Genomic DNA, 22,976 nt, shown 5'->3' on the forward strand with positions numbered 1-22,976 from the left:
TAATAGTTTTTTGCCTTTTGTTTCATAATAAATTTTATTTATATGACCCTTTTGCTGATTTTTAAAGTGTTACATAAACAGGACAGGTGAAATATTATCATGTAAAGCAACCATAAACACATGAAAAGACCTAGGTTTACAATTTATGATTAAAACTCTACTATCTACGCAATATACATAGAGTAGCCAATCAATCAGTTGTTTTAATTGTCATATTTGAATTCAGCACATCAAAATACATAAAAAATACTGCATTTTATCTCTGAAGCAGACAACTTCTCAAAAATTGTAGACCAGTGTAATTGTTGAATGAATAATTCTTTAAAAGATTTCATCCCCCAGTTAGTTATAAACTTAGTCACACCTTAATTGTACTGACATTTAAAGAGTACATTCTGGATTTGTTAGACTGGAGCATTTCTTACTAACAAGATTAGCTCTATAGTCCTGAAAATAGGCTGTTGAAAACCACAAAATAAGCATGAACATACACACTAAATAAAAATGGAGGTCAGTCATTTCCCACTGAAGCTCCTGATGGTCTTACCTATAGGCACTACCCTCCCCTCTGTATCTCTGCAGTCAGGGTAGCCTGAGCCTAAAAGTGGTATGAATTTCCCCTCTCTGTCTTACACAAAAGCCCCCATAATAGCTTCAGACTCTGTCAGTCTCTTCAAATTCTGCAATCTGATCAGATTACTCTGTATTCTTTTCCTCCCAACCTACAGTGAAAGTTAATACAGTCTGAGGGTGTATTTAATTTGTACAGTTTTCCCTCATTTCTGTGAAGTTCCCTTTAGAAAAGTCCTGGGGCAGACATAATAAGAGAAGTTTGTGTATGAAGGATTTCTACAGGAGTCATGATTACAAAAGCAAGTAGGACTGCATGTCAGAGTGGAGGCAATGGGAATCTACATCGACATCTGACACTTTCTATACATCCCAGGGGATATGTTAATCCAATAAAAGATAGTATCTCACATACCTTGTCTCTCCAAGACTTTCATATTAGAAGTTTTCAAGATTTTAAAATCATACCTCCAACTCCAGATCCTGAGGGTCTGTTTCAGAGAGTGGAATCACTGCAATTTTGGTTATTTTCCATACTTCATGGCCTTCTGGAAGCTTTCCAATCAATGCTTTCTGGCGAATGAGAAGTAGCCACCATGGTAGATCTGGAAAACATTAGCAAAATCTGTTAGCGTCACAAGAGAAAATAATTAAATCATATTCACTGAGAGGACATTTAATCATATTAAACCCAAAACCTTACTCCTACCATAAAAGTGTTATAACCTCATAGGCCAATTCCCTCCAGATTATACTGATCTTTGTGGGAAGAAAAAAACTCTCTGCTACTCTATCACTGAAATATTAAGGAAAGTCACCATGTTGTGGGATAAGCTATTAAGAGAGAGGGCACCACTACTTCACTGACAACAATAAAATGATCCCAGAATTACGCGCATTCCTGCCAACATCAATAACTTTAGTGCACACTCAAAACAAGGTCAGCCAATTTGATTTCTGTATCATTAGAAACAGAAAAGGAAGAAAATTAGAGTTCACCACATGGAAAAGTCAGCCAGCAGGGAAAAACTCTCCCACGAGGCTGTATCACACAAAAATGCAAAGTAAATAAAACATTTAAACACAGCTGCTGTGTCCATTTTAAATGGCCATAATGTGAGCAGATCATTTCAGCACACAGACATGAACATTATGTCCTAAAATCAGGTTTAATCAAATTACAGAGCCTGTATTTTTAATAGCAGCAAAGAATCCTGTGGCACCTTATAGACTAACAGACTTTTTGGAGCATGAGCTTTCGTGGGTGAATACCCACTTCGTCAGATGCATATAGTGGAACATGCATCTGAAGAAGTGGGTATTCACCCACGAAAGCTCATGCTCCAAAACGTCTGTTAGTCTATAAGGTGCCACAGGATTCTTTGCTGCTTTTACAGATGCAGACTAACACGGCTACCCCTCTGATACTTGTATTTTTAATGTGCATGTTAACCATGGGGATTAAGAGACAAAAGCTTAGTTTTGTAAGGAGGGACATGTTAGTTAAACTGGCACCTAAATAATCTTTGTAATAAGGAACTGTGTAATACCCGACACCTATGTGAAGCAGACAGGTTTATCATACCCTCAACAATTCAAAGAGAGATCGGGAACTAGACAGAAGTTAAGTGGAATACCCAGGCCTCCTAAATTCCTGTCCATGGTTAATCCATAAAATATATTGTCACTGTTTTAACAATAAGCCAAAAATATCAGACTAATTCCATTCTCTTGTCCAATATGCTGGGTTTTGCTGTTTATTTTTTTTACAATCACACCCCCTCGCTGTTTGTTGGACTCAGCAATCTCTAGTTCTTAAATGCAACAGTTAGCAATAGTAAGAAGACCGGAAAAGGCAAAGTATCATAGACAACAACATAGAAACGTTAAAGACCCATTATTGTAAATGGACAGTTCCACATTTGGAAAACATAACCCTGAACGTTGGCAACCTGTTTAGCAACTTTATTGCTATTGCATTTCTTTCCTTTCTCAGATGTATTTGTAATCTCCCACGTTTTCTCCTTAGCTAAACAGCTACTTCCTCTTTTTTCTTTTTTCTTTTTTTTAAGCACTATGCAACAAAAAGGATACATCAAAACTTCACAAGAAGATTATCAACGGTATTTTTTTCTGGTTTCTATAGCATGTTTTCAATGCAGAATTCAGGATTTATTCCAGAGCTTTGTGCAGTTTTCTAGTATCTGCCATTAAAAAAAACTCTACCACATCCCAAAACCGGATGATCTATCTAATCTCTATATCTGAATGGTAGGGGAAGAACTTAAGTAAAATCCCCTGAAGTTTATTGAAGTTATCCTTAACTGGGAACCAAGTGTCTAGGTTCCTTCTTCTACTACTGCATTATCTCCTGTGCCATAGTAGTGTTTAATAGACAAAGCACTTGGGAATGTTCTGTAGTAAAAACTTTCTGGGAAGGGATGATCCAACTGGGGTTTTTTGTTTTGTTTTTTCTGTAAGGAAGTGAAGTTTTCCTTTTAAAAGACCATGTAGTAACCCTCTCCCCCATACACATAAAAACATAGAACAATTAAGATATTGCATTTAATGAATGCGCCCATTACCAAAAAAATGGTAGAGGTTTTTTCTGTTATTTTTAAAAAATTGTTTTAAAAGAGCGATTGAGTGGTTAAAAACAGACTAACAGAAGTTGAGCTTGTTTAAGACAACATTAATAAATCCTATGTAATACCCGAGAGAACAAGATATACTGCTGAATTTAAAATTATATCCTGATCACAATGATATGCACCTCACTTTGAAGGTTATAAAACTAGAGGCTGTGTACAGCAGCTCCTAAGTAAACACACTGACTAACAAAACAGCAGGAACAGATTATTTAATGACAGACCACAGCAGACAAAGCAGAAATTGTTTTGATAGAATTTTCACTTAAAATGGAAGCTCGTGTCTCCAGTTTACAGCTTTTTTACTAGAGTGACAAACCCAGGCCAGATCTTAGAAACAGATCCGCATTGTAATTGATAGCCCTGCACCACCTTAGTATTTTGGCAGCTGTACATGCAGCCATGCCCGGAGCAGTGCTCCCCCACCCACGCACACAGTGCGTCACACCCGTAGCTCCCACACACACATAGGCCTGAGCGCACCTTGGAGTCGCACCTTCATGGCGCCCAATACAGGGCCCTGTCAACCCACCACCCCCTCAGTTCCTTCCTGCTGGCTAGTCCGACAGAGGGGTGGGAGGGTAGGTATTGGAATGGACATGAACAATATATCTCAAAGAACAATAGTTACGAGAAGGTGAGTAATCATTTTCTTCGAGTGCTTGTTCATCTCAATTCCAATCAGGTGACTCACAAGCCCAAGTTCAGGAGGTGGGGCTGGAGTCCTCCACTGATTGGAGCACCTCTCTTCCAAAGGCTGCATCATCTCCAGCCTGCATACTGTGTGGTGAAAATGTGCATGGAGGACCATGTTGCTGCTCTGCAGATTTCGTGGGTGGGAGCCTGTGCCAGGAATGCCATTGAAAAGGCCTGAGCCCTGGTGACGTATGCAGTGATCAAAGGAGCAGGCACCCTTGCCAAGTTGTAGCACTCACAAATGCAGGATGTGGTCCATGACGAAATATGATGAGAGGAGACAGGAAGACCTTTCTGTCCGCCACTGCCACAAATACCTGGAAGGACTTTCGGAACAGTTTTGTTCTCTCGATGTAGAAGTCTAGCACTCTGCGGACATCCAGTGAGTGAAGTCTTTGCTCCCTGCCACTCAAGTGCAGCTTAGGGTAGAATACAGGGAGGAAGATGTTCTGGTTGATGTGGAACTGGAAGACAACCTTCAGGAGAAAAGCCAGGTGAGGCCTAAGCTGAACCTTGTCCTTATGGAATACAGTGTAAGAGAGCTCTGATGTTAAGGCCCTGAGCTCAGAAAACCTCCAGCTGAGGTTATCGTTACCAGAAATGCCATCTTGTATGAGAGAGAGAGAGAGAGAGAGAGAGCGTAGAGAGCATATCACCCCTCTGGTCCTGGATGGAAGGCAGAGATGGCGGTCCAGTGAACTCTTACTGATGACACAGACAGTCCCTTCTGCTTGAGGTGGAGAAAATAGTCTAGTATTAGTGGCACTGAGATGAAAACTGGCGCTAAGCCAATCAGATTGAAAATCTCCTCCAATTGGCAAAGTAGATAGCTCTTGTGGAGGGTTTCCTGCTGCCCAGAAGAACTTTTCTGACTTGATCAGAGCAAGAAAGTGCCATGGGTTGAGCCGCGGTATTAACATGGAGTGGGGTGGAGCAACTCGAGGTTGGAATGTTGGAGACGACCGTGTTCCTGAGTTATCAAGTCCAGGAAGAGCAGCAGGTGACTGGAACTTCCACGGACATTTCCAGGTGTGATGTGTACCAGTGCAGGTGAGGCCAGGCTGGAGCTATCAATAATCATATCACCAAAGGTCACTCCCTCCAAATCTTGAGGAGCATCTCGTGAATGAGAGGAACAGGTAGGAAAGAGTATAGGAGACAGCCTCCCCAGGGGACAAGGAATGCACCAGTGATGGAGCCCAGGCTGTGATTCAGGAAGGAGCAGAACAACTGACACTTCCTGTTGCATCGCATGGCAAACAGGTCTATCTGGGGACAGCCCCACTGATGAAAGATTGCGTTCACTATGTCTGGGTGAAGGGACCAGTCATGGAACAAACTGCTGAGATGGCCCCCCAACTCATGCTATACTCCGGGGAGGTATGAGGCTTGCAGGTGTACCGAGTGCTCTACACAGAAGTCCCACAGCATGAGAGATTCCTGGCAAACAGGAGAGGAGCTTGCACCCCTGTTTGTTGATATAGAACATAGCTATCTGTCATGACTGATATATACTTCCCTGCTAGGTGGGCTCAGAAAGTCTGGCATGCCAAGCATAGTGCTCTCAGCTCTCTGACACTGATGTGCAGAGCAAGATCTGCCTGAGACCAGAGGACTTGCATTCTGAGGTTTCCCAAATGTGCCCCCTAGCCCAAGTCTGAAGTGTCTATCACTAGCAAGAGGGATGGCTGAGAGCTGGTGAAGGGGATCCCTGCACATACTACCTGCAGGTTGAGCCACCACAGGAGGGAGTTGAGTAGCGGCCAACGCCCAACTGTCCCAGGCTGGCCGATACACTGACGCTAGCCATGACTGAAGCAGTCAAGGTCTGAGTCTGGAACGCTGTACTACGTAACTACAAGTAGCTATGTGTTCTAGAAGTTACAAGCAGTTCCATGCTGCAGTGGTGGGAAACTGCCTGAGACCCTGCATGATGTCGTCGAGGGCTCAAAATCACGCTTTGGGAAGGAAAGTCCTGGCCTGTGTTGAGTCCAGTACCGTCTTTTTGGAAAATAATGCCTGAACTTCAAAGGGCAGGTCTTGGATGGCCTGCTGGACTTCATGAGTTAGTCCAGAAACCTGGAGCCAAGAGGATCTCCTTATGGCCACCCCCATAGCCATTGTACGGGGGGGCCGCATCCGCACCATCAAGAGCCATCTGCAAGGAGGCCCTAGAAATGAGTTTGCCTTCTTCCACCAACGCCTTAAATTCAGAATGGGAGTCTGATGGTAGCAGCTTGGAAAACTCGGCCATCACTCCGCAGGTGTTGAAGTATCTGCTAATGATGGCCTGTTGACTTGCAATTCGTAGCTGCAAATCACTGGTGGAGCAGACTTTCCTCCTTAATAAGTCAAGCTTTTTGGCCTTCCAGTTTTTAGGGGAGGGTCCCTAGAACTCCTGGCACTCCCTGTGGTTCACAGCATCCCACCACCAGGGAGTCAGATGGAGGATGAGTGTACAAGTGCTCGGACTCAAAGGGGACAAAATAGCATCTTTCGTTCCTCCCTGCCGTGGGGGGGAGGAGGCTGGAGTATGCCACAAAGTTTTTGTGGTTTCACTTATATTTTTAATAAGTGGCAGCGGAATATGCGAGGGTCCAGAGGGGGCGAGGATGTCCATCATGGGATCCGCATCCTCTACCATCCTCTGCCTGGATCCCCAGGTTCTGGGCCACCCCGTGCAACAACTGTGGCAGGACCCTGCTGTCCTCCAAGGCCAGGGCCATTGACGTGCCCACAACAGCCTCATCTGGAGAGGACAAAGACGAAAACACCGGCCCATGACCCTGGTTATTGCCCCTGGCGCCCGGGGGTTAAGGTGAGCGTTGCTCATGGGGCTGGCATACCGATGCTATGGAGGCTGCTGGTGCTGGGATTGTCAGCGCAGAACCCAAAGCAGCAGGCAGGGGCCCAGGAGTCGTCGCCGGAGATGGATCCAGTGCCAGTAGCTGTACATGGGCGACAGATGCTGATGCGATCAATGCTGATCTGGATCTCAATGCCTGGCTCTGACCCTGGGCCTGATGGTAAGCCCAAGGAGTCCAAGAAGGCCACTGAGTCGGTGGCTGACATTGAGGTGGCCACGACACTGGAGGAGGCTGGGGGTGTTGCCTAGATCTAGACCTCCTGCTGCTGGACCTATCCAAACAATAGCACTCTGCTTCAGACTCCGAGGTCTCTGAAAAAGAAGACCACAGAGGAGTGGCGGTGCTGAGCCTCTGGAAACTGATGTGGCTCCCCCCCCTTGGACGGTTTGCGCTGGGGAGTGGCGTATCATAAGCCTCTTCCCAAATCTGGACCTTAGCATCCAAAATCTGGGTGCTTAGCATGAACCTCCAAGCTTAATTAGCAGCTTGGAACTTATCTCGCTGCCACCATCCAAAATTTCCAGGGTTTTGGCCCCCTCTGGTCTCCCCTGAGGCAGGCTCCGCCCTTGCTAAAATAGTTCAAGGTCAGAAAACATGGCGCTGGTAGTCTGTCCATAATAGGAGCGCACGCAGTTGGCTGGAGCAACACTCAACAACACAAAGGAGGTGCATGTGTTTTAATCTCTCTATTCCCCCTCCACCAATTACCCTTATTCGCATGCAAAGGAGTTAATCCTAAGAAGAAAAACTCAACCAAGTTCTTAAAGAAAGCTTGAGATTCACTTATATGTAAAGCGCGTCAGAATGAGCTGTACAAGATGCAATCTAGGAACGTTGAATGATAGAAATGTACATGGAGATGTAGGGGAAAGATAAAAGTGTAAGAGAATAGAAAACTCTCAAACTGTGATTTCAGACAAAGAAGCAACGCCTACCCAACCAAGAAAAAAAAAGAATAAAAACTGATCGAAGCGTTGTGGGAACTGACTGTGTAAGTGACAGACTGAACTCAACATCGGTTGGGTTAGGTATTGATTAAGAACGAAGGGACATGAGGTTCAAACCCTGTGCAATGGAGAGAGGGCTTGTGGGAGGATATTATGTGCCTACTGTAGGTGCCAAGGCTCCTATGCGTCGGAGACTAGGCAGCACAGCTATGTCTACCCTTCACACTCTCACATGGTGGATGTTCCAGAGTTGAATTTTAATTATTTCCAGTGATAAACTCTTGATCATAGGGTTGCTAGCCATTGAACTCACTTTTTGGGATGCAGTAAATAGGCTGGCACACTTAGCACAGGCTTCCGCCTACTGATGTGCTTGAAGCATCACTAAGAGCTGAAATCACTAAAGAGCGTGAAATTACTGAGCTGGGAGCACTGAGTACCAGTGTGTATAGGTGGGTGGGACCTTGCAAGCTATATGTGGAAACGCACGCTGACGGCATCTCTTTCTTAGTGGAAGCAGTTTCATCGGGGGCATTTGCTGCGGAGCAGGACACGGGACAGCTGGGGAATGGAGCGGCTGCGCAGAGCGGATAGTAGCTGTTGAGGGTGTGGAAAGCAGCCCACAGGCGCGCGGAGACCGGCAGTTTGCAGAGTGACACACTGGAGCAGTCCGAGGAGCTGGATGGAGAACGGACGCAGTTTGTGAGGACGGCCGGAGGAGCAGGAGGTGGCAGCGGCAGGTAAGCCGAGCCAGTTCGTGAGAGAGAAGCGGAAGAAGCCGGAGCAGAACCCACGGAGAGGCAGTGGTAGTTGGCTCGTCGGCTCAACACGCTAAGGTGCCCTTTACCAGGATGGCGGGATTGGACCTCTCAAGTAGACTCTTGAATCTGGGGGTGCATTGACAGGCTTTGGTGTTGTTGGACTTTGGAGTTTGATAAGACCCTAAGGGAAAAGGGAATGCCAATATGACTTGGGGGGTTGGTGTATGAGTTATGTGTGTAGTATTAAACTTCTGTTTAGGGTTGTTTTTCTCCGAACTGGATGAGTGCCGCATTTGATTCCTTCTTTAATTAAAAAAGATTTCGTTACACTCAGATCGTGCTTGGCGAGGGGAATATTTGCCCTTCCTAGAGGCGCGATGTAAGTGTCCCATTGTGGCTCCGCTGAGTTATGATGTACGAACCCCTGGATTTGAACCTGGCCCTTGTCAGCAGAAGGTTACTAAAAAAAAAAAAAAAGAAAGACTCGAATATAAACTCTGTATCAAGATGAATAACACAGGGCTAAAAAGAAATCGAATTCAAAGATATCCAATTGACATTCCAGAAAGTCTACACAATGTAATAAAATTACAATATACTATCCTTCCTTTTGTATCAACTTGTTAAGAAGGTAGAAAGAGCTTGGGAAGATAGGAAGGAAAAAAAAAAAAAAAAAAAAAAAAAAAAACTCTTCCGAAACAAACAGCACCAACAAAGACAAAACAACCAGAGTTCCCTCACTTTGAAAAATCCGGTTTCCTGATTGGTCCTCTGGTCAGGTGTTTGGTTCCCTTTGTTAACCCTTTACAGGTAAGAGAAACATTAACCCTTAGCTATCTATTTATGACATGGCGCGCCAGAGATGGGGGAGCAGCATGACATCATCGCCGGCTTCCCCCTAGATGGAATAGGTGGCGTGGCTAACACCGGTGCCTCTTCTCTCCTTGAGGAAGGCGGAGCCGTCAAGCGGATGAGGTCCTGCGCTGCCCCAGAAGTCTCTGGAGTGGAGAGGAGTTGAACATCCTGGCCATGACGGTCCAGAGAGCTGTAGTGGGCCAGATTTGATTGGACCCCTTGCGGGGCAGGAGTCAACGAGCCCCTTGGAGCCGCCGGGCCAGAAGTAGGCTGAGTGGATTTAGGTCTCCCTACTGCTGTTTCCTTAGACTTGGAGGAAGCGAGGGGAGCACCCTCTCTCCTGCCTCTTTTTCTTCTGGGGCACCAGAGACACAGATCGGTGCCTATCAAAAGTCTTATGTTTGGCGCCGTGTCAGTGCTAGGAGTCCTTAGTCTCCTTTCTAGGAGCCAAGTCCCAAGCCATCAGCACCAGTGCGCTCTACATGGAGGAGGCGGCGATCAGCATGGGCTCCACTGACCGGGGTCAGATTATGAGCAGAGGGATGCCTCCATGAAGATAGGCCTGAGTCTCTGCTCACGATCCTTAAGGCTCTTCAGCCGAAACTCTTTACAAATGCAGCACTTGTCCTTTTGGTGACTCTCGCCAAGGCACATCAAACAAGAAGTGTGCGGGTCACTTTTTGGCATCAACTTTCCGCACCCTTCACATGGATTGAACTGCAGCAACCGAGGCATGCCCCCGAGGCCAGGGAGAAAAGGGGAGAGGAACCCCACAATTAAATAGTAGTAGCAGGCTAAGTTTTCAGACAAAACCTACTAACTATATACAAATTACAACAGGACACTGCTAAAGGAGTTTGCAAAAGCAAGAGCGCGGGAAATTCCAGCTAGGCATCACTGGCGGTAAGAAGGAACTAAGGGGGTGGCGAGTCAGCAGGACCCTATATTGGGCACCATAAAGGTGCAACTCCACAGGGCACGCAGGATGACCTTATGGATGCTGCTAGGGGAAAAATATCTTCTGGCTGTCGTGTAAGCAGCAAGCATATCACTGATTGGAATTGACATGAACAAGCACTCAAAGAAGAAGTAAGTTTAATGAAGTCAAGAGTGATATTTTTGGCCATTCCCCATTCCATTTACCCCACAATGGAGTATAAAACCTCCTATAATGCTGAACAAGAACTAAAGAGATTCATTTACTTACTATTAAATGCAAAGTTGCAAAAGTGTACAGAAAACATGCTTGGGTGCATTAAAAAAAATGCTTGTACTGTAATTCTGATCCCTGAGCCAAAATAATAGAAATGAAGCTTAAATCTCAGGGCAGGATGAGAATGCAGATCAGGAAGTGATTATGCAGATAAAGTATGACCTGGAGGAAAAACTAGAACAATGGCCAGGAAAGGCTCTCAATTATTCAGATATTGCTTGCAACTGTAATAAGGAATACCTAAATTAGATGTGTGCTCTTATGGATGAAGTAAGAACAGTTTCCTAAAACAGCTTTTGGACAACACATTCGATTGCAATTTTTTCCTTCTCATGTATGCACGCTAACTTCCGCCTTCAGGGAAATCACAGCTTCTTCTTATTTTAGAAGCGTACATTTTAGTCGTCTGCCTCATTTTTCACTGATTTAATTATTGTGTTTTTTCTGCATTATAAGCCAGGGAAGAACAGATGGCAACAGCTAATTTAAAGCACTGTATCTGTTAAAATAACCTATCACTTCAAATTCTTCACTGTAACAGGAATTTAGTTCAGATTTTTGCTCCAACTACCACCCAGTACCACTTAAGTGTTTTTCTAACACTTCTTAAAACACTCAGGCTACAGCAACATCTCAAGTAACACATTATGCATACTGTCGAGTCACACTTTTCTCCCTTTGACAAGGTGACATTGCTATAGTATTACAAGTTCTAAACCTGCAAATCACATGGCCTACCTCTATAAACACTGCTGCTTGAGTTTACTCAGAAATAGACCAGAAAACATTGCCACTTCCTTACGTTTGTCACACTGGGATTGTTGTCTGAGCTAAATAGCAAATTTCTTGTTAAGTGCCAAAATGATGCATATTTTATTTCTTGCAAATTTATACCTATGCTTTTGATTGGGTGGCGGTAGAGGCAGATAGTCATATCCTATTGCTTTCAAGTTTTTTGGTTTCAACAAATCACCTTTTTCCAAACAAACCAACAAAACAACAAAAAGCATTCCTTCAAAAAAATTTCTCAACCCACTCTGCTAATGAGATGTACAACATTAACTCAAAATACTTTCTGGCACTTCATCTTATCTTATGGGGTACCCTTCCCAAGCCATGCCTACTTCAACTTTTATATATTCTCATCTTCTACCATGAATACATCATTAGGTTCAGCTATTAACTTTCAGTGAAAGCAGGCAACATGAACCTTCACATATGATGGGATAATTATTCTGCTGCATTCAGCTGGTTAGCTATTTATATACAATAAAGACTATGCCATGGCTTATTACAATTTTATCTTGACTGGTAGCACTGAGGGATATTTGATACATCTTTTCATTGTCTGCAGACTTCCTTCAGATGCAAGTCGGAGTATGTTCAACATTAGTGAAATCTGCACAGCACTGGCGTAGTGTGCTGCCTATGATCAGCCTTCCTACTTAAGCAGGCCACTATACCAACTTCTAACTACAGTTTCCAAGTGGTCTTCAAGGGAAGCCCGAAGCAAAGTGTATTAAAATAATCCAGTCTGGCAATCGGAACACATGGATAAGCATAGCAAAGTTCACATCAGAGAAGAAGTAGTCAGAAGAATTAAAGGATGCTTCTATCCACCAAAACCATCTGGTATTCCAGAAATAGCTTGGGAGGGGCAGGTAAGTACTGGGCTTCAGAAACTGCAAACGTTACTCTCCTCCCTACAGGGCCAACCCACAGAGTAATTAAGGTCACAGACAAAATCCTCTACAAGTCTAGGATAAATCAATACAAGCTCTATTATCCCAATCCCCACCATAAATCAAGAGTCTCCCCATATCTTCCCCACCTTTCTCCCCAGAAATACAGATAGAAACCCTTTAATCAAACCAGAGAGATCGCTGTCCAACAGGAGAAATGGATTTAAACAGCTCCTCCAACCCCACATGATTGTACTGAAAGACAGGATCAGCTGCACACAATAGAATATTCAAAGCAACATACCCTGCTGTATCAGAAAAAGCATCTTTTTTATCCACATTTCAGCTCCCTCTAGCCATCTACTTTTTTTTCTTCATTCCACTGGTTTTCTCTACAACAACTCATACCTATTCTATACTATAGAAGCTATTTCTGAAAACACAGGTGATTAAGAATTGCACAGAAAAGTGTAATGGAGACCTGGTTAAAGAATGTCTAAAAGGTAAACGCTCTGGGATGGTAGGGGGTGTGAGTGTCTGAGTTGTGGTGGGGGGGGGGGAGCGGACCTGAAACTGGCTTTTGGAGGATAGTGGTTGAGAGTGGCTGGGCTCTGGGGGAAGTGGGAGTGAGAGTGTCTGGACACCCGGCTGGGTTTTGTGGGGGAGGGGAGCAGAGAAACAGGAACTGGGTTGTCATAGGGGTTTAACTCTCTACTCCTGGGGGAATTTTTGTATGTGTCTGTATTGTTACAGACATACTTGCTGACAGGTATTTTGAAATAAATTACCAAAATAATTGAAACTGGCATGATTATATAGTGTGATTTTGACAAAGAAAATGTGCAGAATTTTAAAATATTGTTCACATAATTTTTAATTTTCTGGTGCAGAATTCCTCCAGGAGTAACATGCAAAGCAGGGGATGCTCACTTAAGCTTCCAGTGCAAAGGAAATTTTGTATTATGAAAGGATGAAGCACCAACACATGCAAGATCACAAAACACACATATAATGGGAAACGGTTATCTGCCAACATTTTCAAGGTTACCAGAATTTATTTTCATATCCTTGAATATGCATATGAGATTACTTGTAACAAACCCTCCCCTGGCTTTTAATGAGACTTTCTACAACCTCTTCTCCCCACTACCTGCTCAGTGACACTCAATGCATATGACGAAGTGGGTATTTACCCACAAAAGCTCATGCTCCAAAAAGTCTGTTAGTCTATAAAGGTGCCACAGGATTCTTTGCTGCTTTTACAGATCCAGACTAACACGGCTACCCCTCTGATACTTGACTCAATGTTTTAGCTTCTCTTTTACTAAAAGGACAAAAGAAATAGACTACCAAGAAATATAACAGAAATAGAGCCCAAAACTGCAGAGACAACGGGCTTGGCTACACTCGAAACTTAAATGCACTGCCGCGGCAGCGCTTTGAAGTGTGAGTGTGGTCCCAGCGCTGCACGTACTCCACCTCCTCGTGGCGATCAGCTTGCAGCACTGGGAGCCGCGCTCCCAACGCTGCGGCACTGTTTACACTGGCACTTTACAGCACTGTATTTTGCAGCACTCGGGGGGTTTTTTTTTTTCACACCCCTGAGCAAGAAAGTTGCAGCGCTGTAAAGCACCAGTGTAGCCAAGGCCAAAGATTATGTTACCAAGAGTTTTAAAGTGTGAAAGGATTTCAGCAAAACAGGAAAACATAAACCTCTTGAACAAATAGCGAGACAGACATTCCCCAGGGTACAATCCGGACTGTTGAACAGCACGTTCCTTTAACTCGATGGCACCCTAGGGCCTAGGATGCCTTTTACACTGCTTTGCTGTCAGAACAGCCACACCTGGCCAGCTCACACAGCCTTCAGCATGCAAATTCACTCCCAGCTAAATACATAAGCACTGTGACCAGTCACTCATGAATTACATACAGGACAACACCCACAAATTCTTAGTCTCAGCCTTGTTCCCCCAGAAATGCGCATCTTGAACTGACCAGCACACTACTGAACAATGCAAGCTCATAAAAATTCCGGCATTTAATTAAAGGAAATGATATATGCACCAGCCTTGTTATTCTAAATGGAGTTTCCAACACACTTTAATCCAAACAGAGAGGTTATGATAAAACTATAAGATAAAAATCTATATTTCTGTAGTTAATTATAATCACTTAAGTGATTATAAATGATGATCCATAAAAATCAGGATTGGTTACAAAAGAAAATGAGTAATACGCAAGCTAATACCTACTTAACAAGCTAAGTGAACTTAAACACACCATACGTTGTCTTACCATACATTGTTGCAGAGTAGCAGCCGCATTAGTCTGTATCCGCAAAAAGAAAGAGTACTTGTGGCATCTTAGAGACTAACAAATTTATTTCAGCATAAGCTTTTTCCCAGGGAATGCCTTACTGCTAAATGATGAACTATCAGTCTGCAGTGTGTTCCGTTCTATGGATCCGAAGAAGTGAGCTGTAGCCCACGAAAACGTATGCTGAAATAAATTTGTTAACCTCTAAAGTGCCGCAAGTACTCCTGTTCTTTTTGCATACATTGTTGGAAATTTCACAGGCTGGGTCTCCTTCCAGCCTGGGACCACTCCCCCTTTAGTAGTTCTTTGAGAGTAGTTGATGTCACTAGCAGAGACATGGGAGGATGAAAGGTGAGTTGGAGGTCACTGTCTTTCATATTTATATCCCTCTCCCTTCAAGGATTACCCCCTGCTGGGATGTAGGCAACAAGCTGTCTCTTGTGGATGTGAGGTTTGCAACATTCCTGGGACGTAATGTAAATTTCTTGTTTACATCTCCCCCTTGCTGGGGGATGTCCACTTAAGTAGATGATGGCCCTTTAACACCTCTCTGGGATGCTAGTGTGCCTTTCTCTCTGAAAAAATTGTTTTTGTGGATGTTACCCAGAATTACAACACAGTTCAGTAACAATCATGCAGTAGAAGCTTATAATTTTGCATGAAGTGTCACTATATATATTTTAACAGGATAATTATATTCAGCAGATTATAACTTTTCAGATGATACCTCACAACGTGTACTTTTACAAGACTATGATAAATTTTGTACAAAGTGGTGATCATAATAGTACAGTCTGTATCTGAATCAAATCAATATGGACAATGCTGAGATTGGTTATATGACTCATTTCCTGATGAAGTCATTTCATTCCTTCTCAGTCTATGCCACAAATTAATTCCCTTCACTCCCCTCTGAGCACCCAATCCTTCCAAAAGAAACTGCAGGTGCTCAACATCTCTGAAAATTAATTTAATGTAGCTATGTTCCTGAAAAAAATCTACTTTAAGTGAGATGATGTTGAGCGAATCCAATTTCCCCATAAGAACTAATGTAAATGGGGGGGGGGGGGGGCGCCTAGGTTCCAGGGAAATTTTTTTCGCCAGACAAAAGACATATATATAATTCCCCTCTCACCCCTATGGGTGGTATGTATGTCTTCCTCAACCTCGGGTCCTCTATCCTGTTAGTCAGGGAAGGGACAGCTGAGCTGCCCGGCAATGGATAGCCTGCTGGGCAGCTGCCCCACAGGGAACTTAGGGGAGCTGGGGAGCTGATGTGGGAGGTGGCTGCCAATCCATCCTAGTTCCAAGTCCCCACCAGCTAGCTCCAACAGGCTGCTCTTCCTGCAAGCAGTGGACAAAGCAGGTGGCTGCCAAACAACATAAGGGAGAATTGCACAACTTTAAATGGGCATGTTCTCTAAATGATCAGCAACATAACAAAACAATGTTAACGGTGACAACATTAAGTGAGAAGTTACCATATTATGTTCCTCTAGAGATCTCTCTGAAAGCAGCTAAGAGGGTTTGTTATTTTTTTTTTAAAGTAATATGCATTTACAGTCCAGGAACTTATGATTATTTCTCTTCCCTCCTAACCTCAACTCCTATACAGGTGCAGTTGCCCTGAACTGTGACAATACTCATCTGATTGTTTGCTGATTGTGAAGCTTACTAGTTGTCGGTCTAGCTCCCAGTAGATAGGGCAGCCATGTACAAAACACCAGAGTTGGACCCTTGTATGCCTATGCAAATACTAATCCATTTCAGTAATTCTGATACAGAAACAAACTTTTTATGATGCTTCTTTTTTATTTGGCACAAAATATTTAACAAGTCATAGGTTTACTGTAAAAAAGGAAGATATAACAGGATAATTGTTTGCCAAGACAGAATGTAGTGTGTGAAAGTCAGTCTCTGAAGTTAAAGGTAAGAGAGGCTTTTTCCTCTCAAATCTCACTATATCACATTTTCACTAAAATTAGCGTAATTTATACTACAATGAACATTTCGATCTTTGATGACAGACGTGCTCTTATTTATTTCTTCATGTTTATGAAAGCACACACCTAATACTCAGTGCTTTTGTACACATTAAAATGAAGTCAGACTGCGAAGTCCATTCCTTTATTTGAAAGTTAATGTGAAAATATAAGTCTATCTATCCTGCAGTCAATTGCAACTTAACTTTGAAAATTTACTATTTTACAGCTGAGAGAAGGGAAAAGGACTGCATCCATAGTACTTGTTTGTATAGTGCATAATACAGTAGTTCTTAATCCACAGGCCACTTGCAGCCCAATCAGCACAGAGCTTTGGCCCATGTGACATTCTCAGGGCCACACAGGTAGTATTGGATGCGGACCACAATGTTAAATAGGTTGAGAACTGCTGCCTTAATATAATGGAGCTACTGCCTCTAGGTGATACAGCTGTACATATCTGTTACAAATTGGAATTGCCCTTCATTTGGAAACCAAAAAGAAAAAGCCACACGAATAGCCTGTCATGGGACTAGCTAAATCTTAGCAGAACCAATTATTCTTTAGCATCTCTGCGAAATAGAGCACAGAAGAATTTTGCTGATTCTGGAAAATACCGCTTTTCAGTTGCGGAAGAAAGGACAAAATACTTATGAACATGGTAAACTGTAAGTGCTGATATTCTGATAAGAATTGCTGGAATATTATAGCCACTAAAACACAGTGTTACCATTTTCCCCATTTTTAACATTTTAAAATACTGAACTGTAGACTGAAATAGAAGCCTTCTGAAAACTGATCTACACAAGAGAAGTAAAGCATAAAGAAAAGAAAGGACAAAAGAAGCAAAGGGACACTACTGGTTCAAATTCATACTTTGAAATGTACATTCAGAATCCCTTTTCTATGATCTCACACCTATAATCATTTTTTTAATTTGCTCTGAAATGTGGGGGAGGGGGGTTGAGGGGACAAGGAAAAGTCAAGTAAACATATCACTTTTCTCTTTTGCCATCCTTGACACATGCATATGCACATGGAACATGCCCCATGGCAGCATTCTTAAGACGACCTTCTACTGGTAGGTTGCTTCAGGTGTGAAGAGGTTACTTACCAATAAAAGCGCAGAAATATTACATTTTCATATTCACTTACAAGGTGCACTTCCTCAATGCCACTGATCTTCAGGAACATTTTAGAAAAGCAAGCCCATTGGGACTGCACAAATGTCTCCACACAGCACATCACTTTTGGACCACAGGTTAAAAGAGGCCACGATGTCCTCCCAACTGCCTTAGTTCCTTCCACTAAACTCCAGCACCTTTAAGAGATCAGAACACTTAGGAAGAGGAGACGGTAGGCAGGTGAACATGCTGAGCAACAGCATTTACTAATAAGTAATCTCTCAGAAGTGGATTCCGCATGTTCCCACTTGTGGATTCTGGCTAGTACAACTTCCAGGGAAGTGGACTCAGGAGTCCCAATTAAACAAGGATTACAGAACTGCCCTCCCAAACCCAACAACACATTTAGATGCCATATGCAGAGCAGGGCTGCATAAAAGGCATGAAAAAGTAGCAACCCTCAGGTTTCTCTAAAGGAAATTTTACATATCAGGTCATCAATGCAGTCTTCATCTTAAAACTTCCAGATTATCCTAGCTGTAGTTTAGCCTAATCCATTCTGACAGGCTTCCAATAGAAGGACCAATTTGCTTACACTGATTGCCAAAATTTACAAAAAGCTTAGGTTAGTTAATAAATGCCTTAGTTCTACTCAATCACATGCTCAAAGCCCAAGGTCCAGGGTATGAAGCTTCCTTTCCCCATCACAAGAATGAGGTTTTGGAAAGAAACCCAAAGATTAATAGGCTACTTTGAGTACAAATCAAACATTCAAAGGGGAAAAAAATTGGATGAGGATACATAACAATTCTGTTCCTGAGGAAATAAAAAGCACTCTTCCAAAGGATCAAAAGGGGTATCTGTCAAGGCTTCTTTCCCCACTCTGAACATTAGGGTACGGCTGTGGGGACCTGCATGGACACTTCTAAGCCTAATTACTAGTTTAGCTCTGGTATGCTGCCACCACCCAGAATTCCAGTGTCTGGGGCACTCTGTTCCCCCAAACTTCGTCCCCCCTCCGGGTTGCCTTGAGGGACTTCACCAATTCCCTGGTGAACACAGATCCAAACCCCTTGAATCTTAAAACAAGGAGAAATTTACTACCCCCTCCTTCCCCCCCCATCCCTTGTGAGTCCAGATCCAATCCCCTTGGATCTTAAAACAATCAGGTTCTTAAAAAGAAAGCTTTTAATTAAAGAAAGAAAAGGTAAAAATTATCTCTGTAAGATCAAGATGGAAAATGCTTTACAGGGTAATCAGATTCCTATAGACCAGAGGGGCCCCCCCAGCCTTAGGTTCAAAGTTACAGCAAACAGAGGTAAAATCCTTCCAGCAAAAAGAAACAAGTCAGAAACAAACATACGACTACACGCCTGCCTGGCTAATTACTTACAGTTTGAAACATGAGAGCTGATTTATAAACAATTGGAGAGCCTGGATGGACATCTGGTCCTGCTTATCCCAAAGCGAACAACAAACACAAAGAGCACAAAAGACTTCCCTCCACCAAGATTTGAAAGTATCTTGTCCCCCTATTGGTCCTCTGGTCAGGTGTCAGCCAGGTTTACTGATCTTCTTAACCCTTTACAGATAAAAGAGACATTAACCCTTAACTATCTGTTCATGACAGTATCCATTAATCTTTTCAGCACGGGATTAAAATATTACACTGGAACAGGTTCTTTGACTAGAGACAGATTATTCTATCTTTTAAGGACTCTCACGATAGTGAAATTGCTGCAGATTTTACAGTCGTCAACTGGAAAGTGGAATGAAATTGCAGAAAGGTATACTTTCATAGTAATATGGAAAGGGTGAGCGTCTTCGTGTATCATAAATAGCCCATAAAGGATGAAAGGACAGAATGCACAGACATATAGTTATCTTCTGCCCACAGGGAAAAGGTATCTTCAGCTCTAGAAGCATTATTTTAGTCATTTCCTGGACTGCAGCAAGATGCTCGGCACTCTTGCAGAACATGTCAAGTCAGAAGTAGTTATGTCCTATAATCAAAATAAGGAGGCAAAATTATTCTGGATTTAGACCGTCTTCGCTTAATGATCACCAGCAGAAGATGACTGATTGAAAATCTTATATTAGATCTCTGCTCCAGTCCAATAGGAGCATATCTGATGGAAACTGTTCATACCTGTTAGTAGTTTGTGGCAGAGCTCTAAGAAAAGAACGTTCTGAATGGAAGGTCCATCATAGACTGCTTCAGAAATTTCTCATGCTGGTTTTGTGGCTTCTGACTTAAGTTACCAGCAAAGAAAGCACTTTGTTTGACAAGGTTAGGGGCCACAGACTGCATCCAACAAAGCCAGACATCAGTCCTACAGGGATCTCACTTCAACAGAGCAACTGAGAGTGAGAGCACTATTCTGCTTGTTTAGAGAGAACTCTGACGACATGTTGCCCCTCACCAATTTCACAAAACACCACTTAAGTAGCAGCAAAAATGACTTTAGAGCACATTTAATGGCCTGCAGCTTCAAAATGTTTATATAATGAAGGGCTTGATAGTTTCTATGCTGGTCTATACAGACAGCAAACACCAGAAGGTCCCAACTAGCTAAATCTGCATAAGAATCAGCCTATGAAAAGGTTGCAAAACTAAAAGGGATCCCTTCTGGAAAACTATTACTACTTAGGGATGTTTAAGTTATTAGTGATGTTACTATTAAATACAATAAACAAGTGTATGCTGCTATTTTAAATGCATGTCAAAACCTAGAAATGAAGGCTGGGTGTCACACTGAAGTTCTCCTAACTCTTTTTATAATCATATACAGTACATATACAACATTGCTAATTAGTTAAATATTAAACCAAAGATAATGAAATAGAGCTTGAAATATCTATTAGTTACAGCAGGTACTAAAGGACTGATTTTGATAAGGACATTTATTCTTGTCATTAAAAGAATTTACTGGAAGCATCTCAACGGAAAAAAACAAAACAAGGAGGCATCTCTGTCATAGTTTCATCATTTACAGCTTTGACTTGTGATGGGAGCTAGAAATTTACAGCTACTGAGCTGCTAGTGTGGGTGTGCAACAACAGCACAAATACCAAACATCAACCGCAATCAAAATTATGGCATTTCGAATCCTTTATAAAGCACTACTCAACTCTTATATGGCAAGAAACACTTAAATTTCAACCACACATGGGTATCAAGCCATAAGCCATGAGCCTAAGAATAGAATTCCACAAAGTTAGTTAGTATAAGATAGAGACAAGCTAGTACAAGTCAAATCTTTTGTTTCAAAATTTACAATAAAAGCAATGTTTTATTTAAAACCCACCATGGGTGTTAACAACATGCTAAGGAATTCTTTGAACTGATCATTGCAGTAATTCTCAAGCAATGGCTAATCCTCTTAACATGGCTCACTAACTTCTCAACTCATTTTTATTAACGTTGTTTAACGTTACCTTCACTTTCTTTGTCAGAGGCTAGTTACAACTTCCATCTTCATATTCTGTGTCACTTTTGGAGAGACTGGAGATTAAAACTCTTGCACTTGTTGCCATTCTACTTCCAAATTTTTCTTTTGAAGTGATTGGTGCTTTTTCTAACTTTATTCATTAGTCACATACCATATCTGGTCATCCATATTGCTCTTTTTGTCGAGAAATATATCTCTTCTTGATGGAGAAAGCGTAACACAAATACTGTGCTTTGGGATAAGTGTATTCTCACCTCAAAATTTATACATATGATTGGTGAACCTCACAAACTCATTTCCTTTTTGTATAAATAAGGAATTAAAAGTAGGATTTCAGCTGTCCAGCAACAATGCAACATGCTGTTATGCCATTCTGGGCTGTTCAGAATCCACCCTTGGACATTTGTTTGAAGCAGAGGCAGCAAACTCAACCCCTCTCTGACCTCTGTTTACTTGTTCCAGAGAGAGCGACATTTGCTAAGGCTTAGCAACAATGCAAGATTCTTAAGGGAGACCAGAAACTCCATGACAAAGATCTTTGAGTTGTATAAGAGGTTCAACTGTCAAAGGCATCCCCCTCTCATATTGTCAGCTAATATTGTATAATATATCTAATTTCCTTGGCTACATATAAATGCAAACATTAAGCACAAATAAAAATAAGCCAGCCTGAAATGATAGCATGAAGATGGCATTTTGTGCCTTAGTAGACCAAACATCAATTCAAAATAATTCAGACAAATAGGCAATAACTATTTTGATCCCTACCTCAATGTTTTTCCCAGTTTAAAGGAAAATTGATTTAGTTAATTTTCAAGGAAAGTAAAAGTCAAGAATATTTATCTGAAGTAGGCATTAGAGATTTCTTTACCCATTCTCCATAGCTGTGCATCCATCATCACAATGCAGGCAGTAGCATTTCCTGTGCTCTTGCCCTATAACAGCACTGGCAGTGCTCTATTTCAGCATCTCTAATATTGCAGTGTATCCATTTCTTATTTTGACAAGCAGCAAGAGTCTGATCCATTTTACCATTTAATGTATCCTAGTGGCCTGTAACTTATTTGAAACTTTACCTACATAGACCATGTTACCAAAAAAATCACTTTTAAATGTTGTGTTAAGCACTCATGAAAATTTAAAAATAGCATTAAGAACAAGAAATAATGTGAACAGAGGTTATGCAAGCTTTCCTAGTTTTAACAATGCACTTTTATCCAGACCTCTCTATCAGCACAGAGACTCTCCTAAACAGAGAATAGAGTGCAGTCAGAACACACACTCATTGTGATGTTTTAGCATTTTAATTTATAATCTGCATTACATTGTCCAGACTGTTAAGAATCTGCAGGTTGTAGTTGTAAAACAGCACCATGGAGTTGGTGAGGTACTAGTTTTCATTCATGGTTCAGGTATTTGTAAGAAAGTCATGTTCTATGTTTCCACCAAAAGGAGGAAATGACATAAGGAACTTTAACCAGAAGTTGCAATTATCCATTATTTGTTGCTTTGCTAAGAAAACAGTTAAGAAAACTATCCTACTGGGAAAGGAATTTGCAAGTCTTGTGTCAACTAGTCATCAGTGGAGATAAATTAAAATAATTCACAACCACTTCACCATTTCACAATATTTTGAGGGGGTATGACACACTGCTTCACTGGGAAAAAGTTCTGATGGACAACTAGACGACAAGGATTACTACCACAAAGCTAGCAGGAAAAAAGAAATTATCAGGAACCTAATTAATGCTGATCTGAACTTTGTATTACTATACCACACAGCTGGCAGTCTGTGTTCATGGGAGCCATTCCACTGAGGGAGCCAGCTTGCCTAAATTCTCCCATATTGGCTTGCAAAAG

At 42.2% G+C, this 22,976-nt stretch overlaps 1 protein-coding gene across 1 annotated transcript in view; it reads right to left on the minus strand.

Annotated features, from left to right (window-relative positions):
* Positions 1-22,976, minus strand: part of INPP5F (inositol polyphosphate-5-phosphatase F) — a 105,123-nt gene that overhangs the window by 54,384 nt on the left and 27,763 nt on the right. The window contains exon 3 of the mRNA XM_032775597.2: positions 1,039-1,175. Coding sequence (XP_032631488.1) covers positions 1,039-1,175 — 137 coding nt within the window. The remainder of the gene's footprint in view (positions 1-1,038; positions 1,176-22,976) is intronic.

This window comes from Chelonoidis abingdonii, chromosome 15 (genome assembly GCF_003597395.2).
Source record: "Chelonoidis abingdonii isolate Lonesome George chromosome 15, CheloAbing_2.0, whole genome shotgun sequence".
In the NCBI taxonomy this organism is placed as follows: domain Eukaryota; kingdom Metazoa; phylum Chordata; order Testudines; family Testudinidae; genus Chelonoidis; species Chelonoidis abingdonii.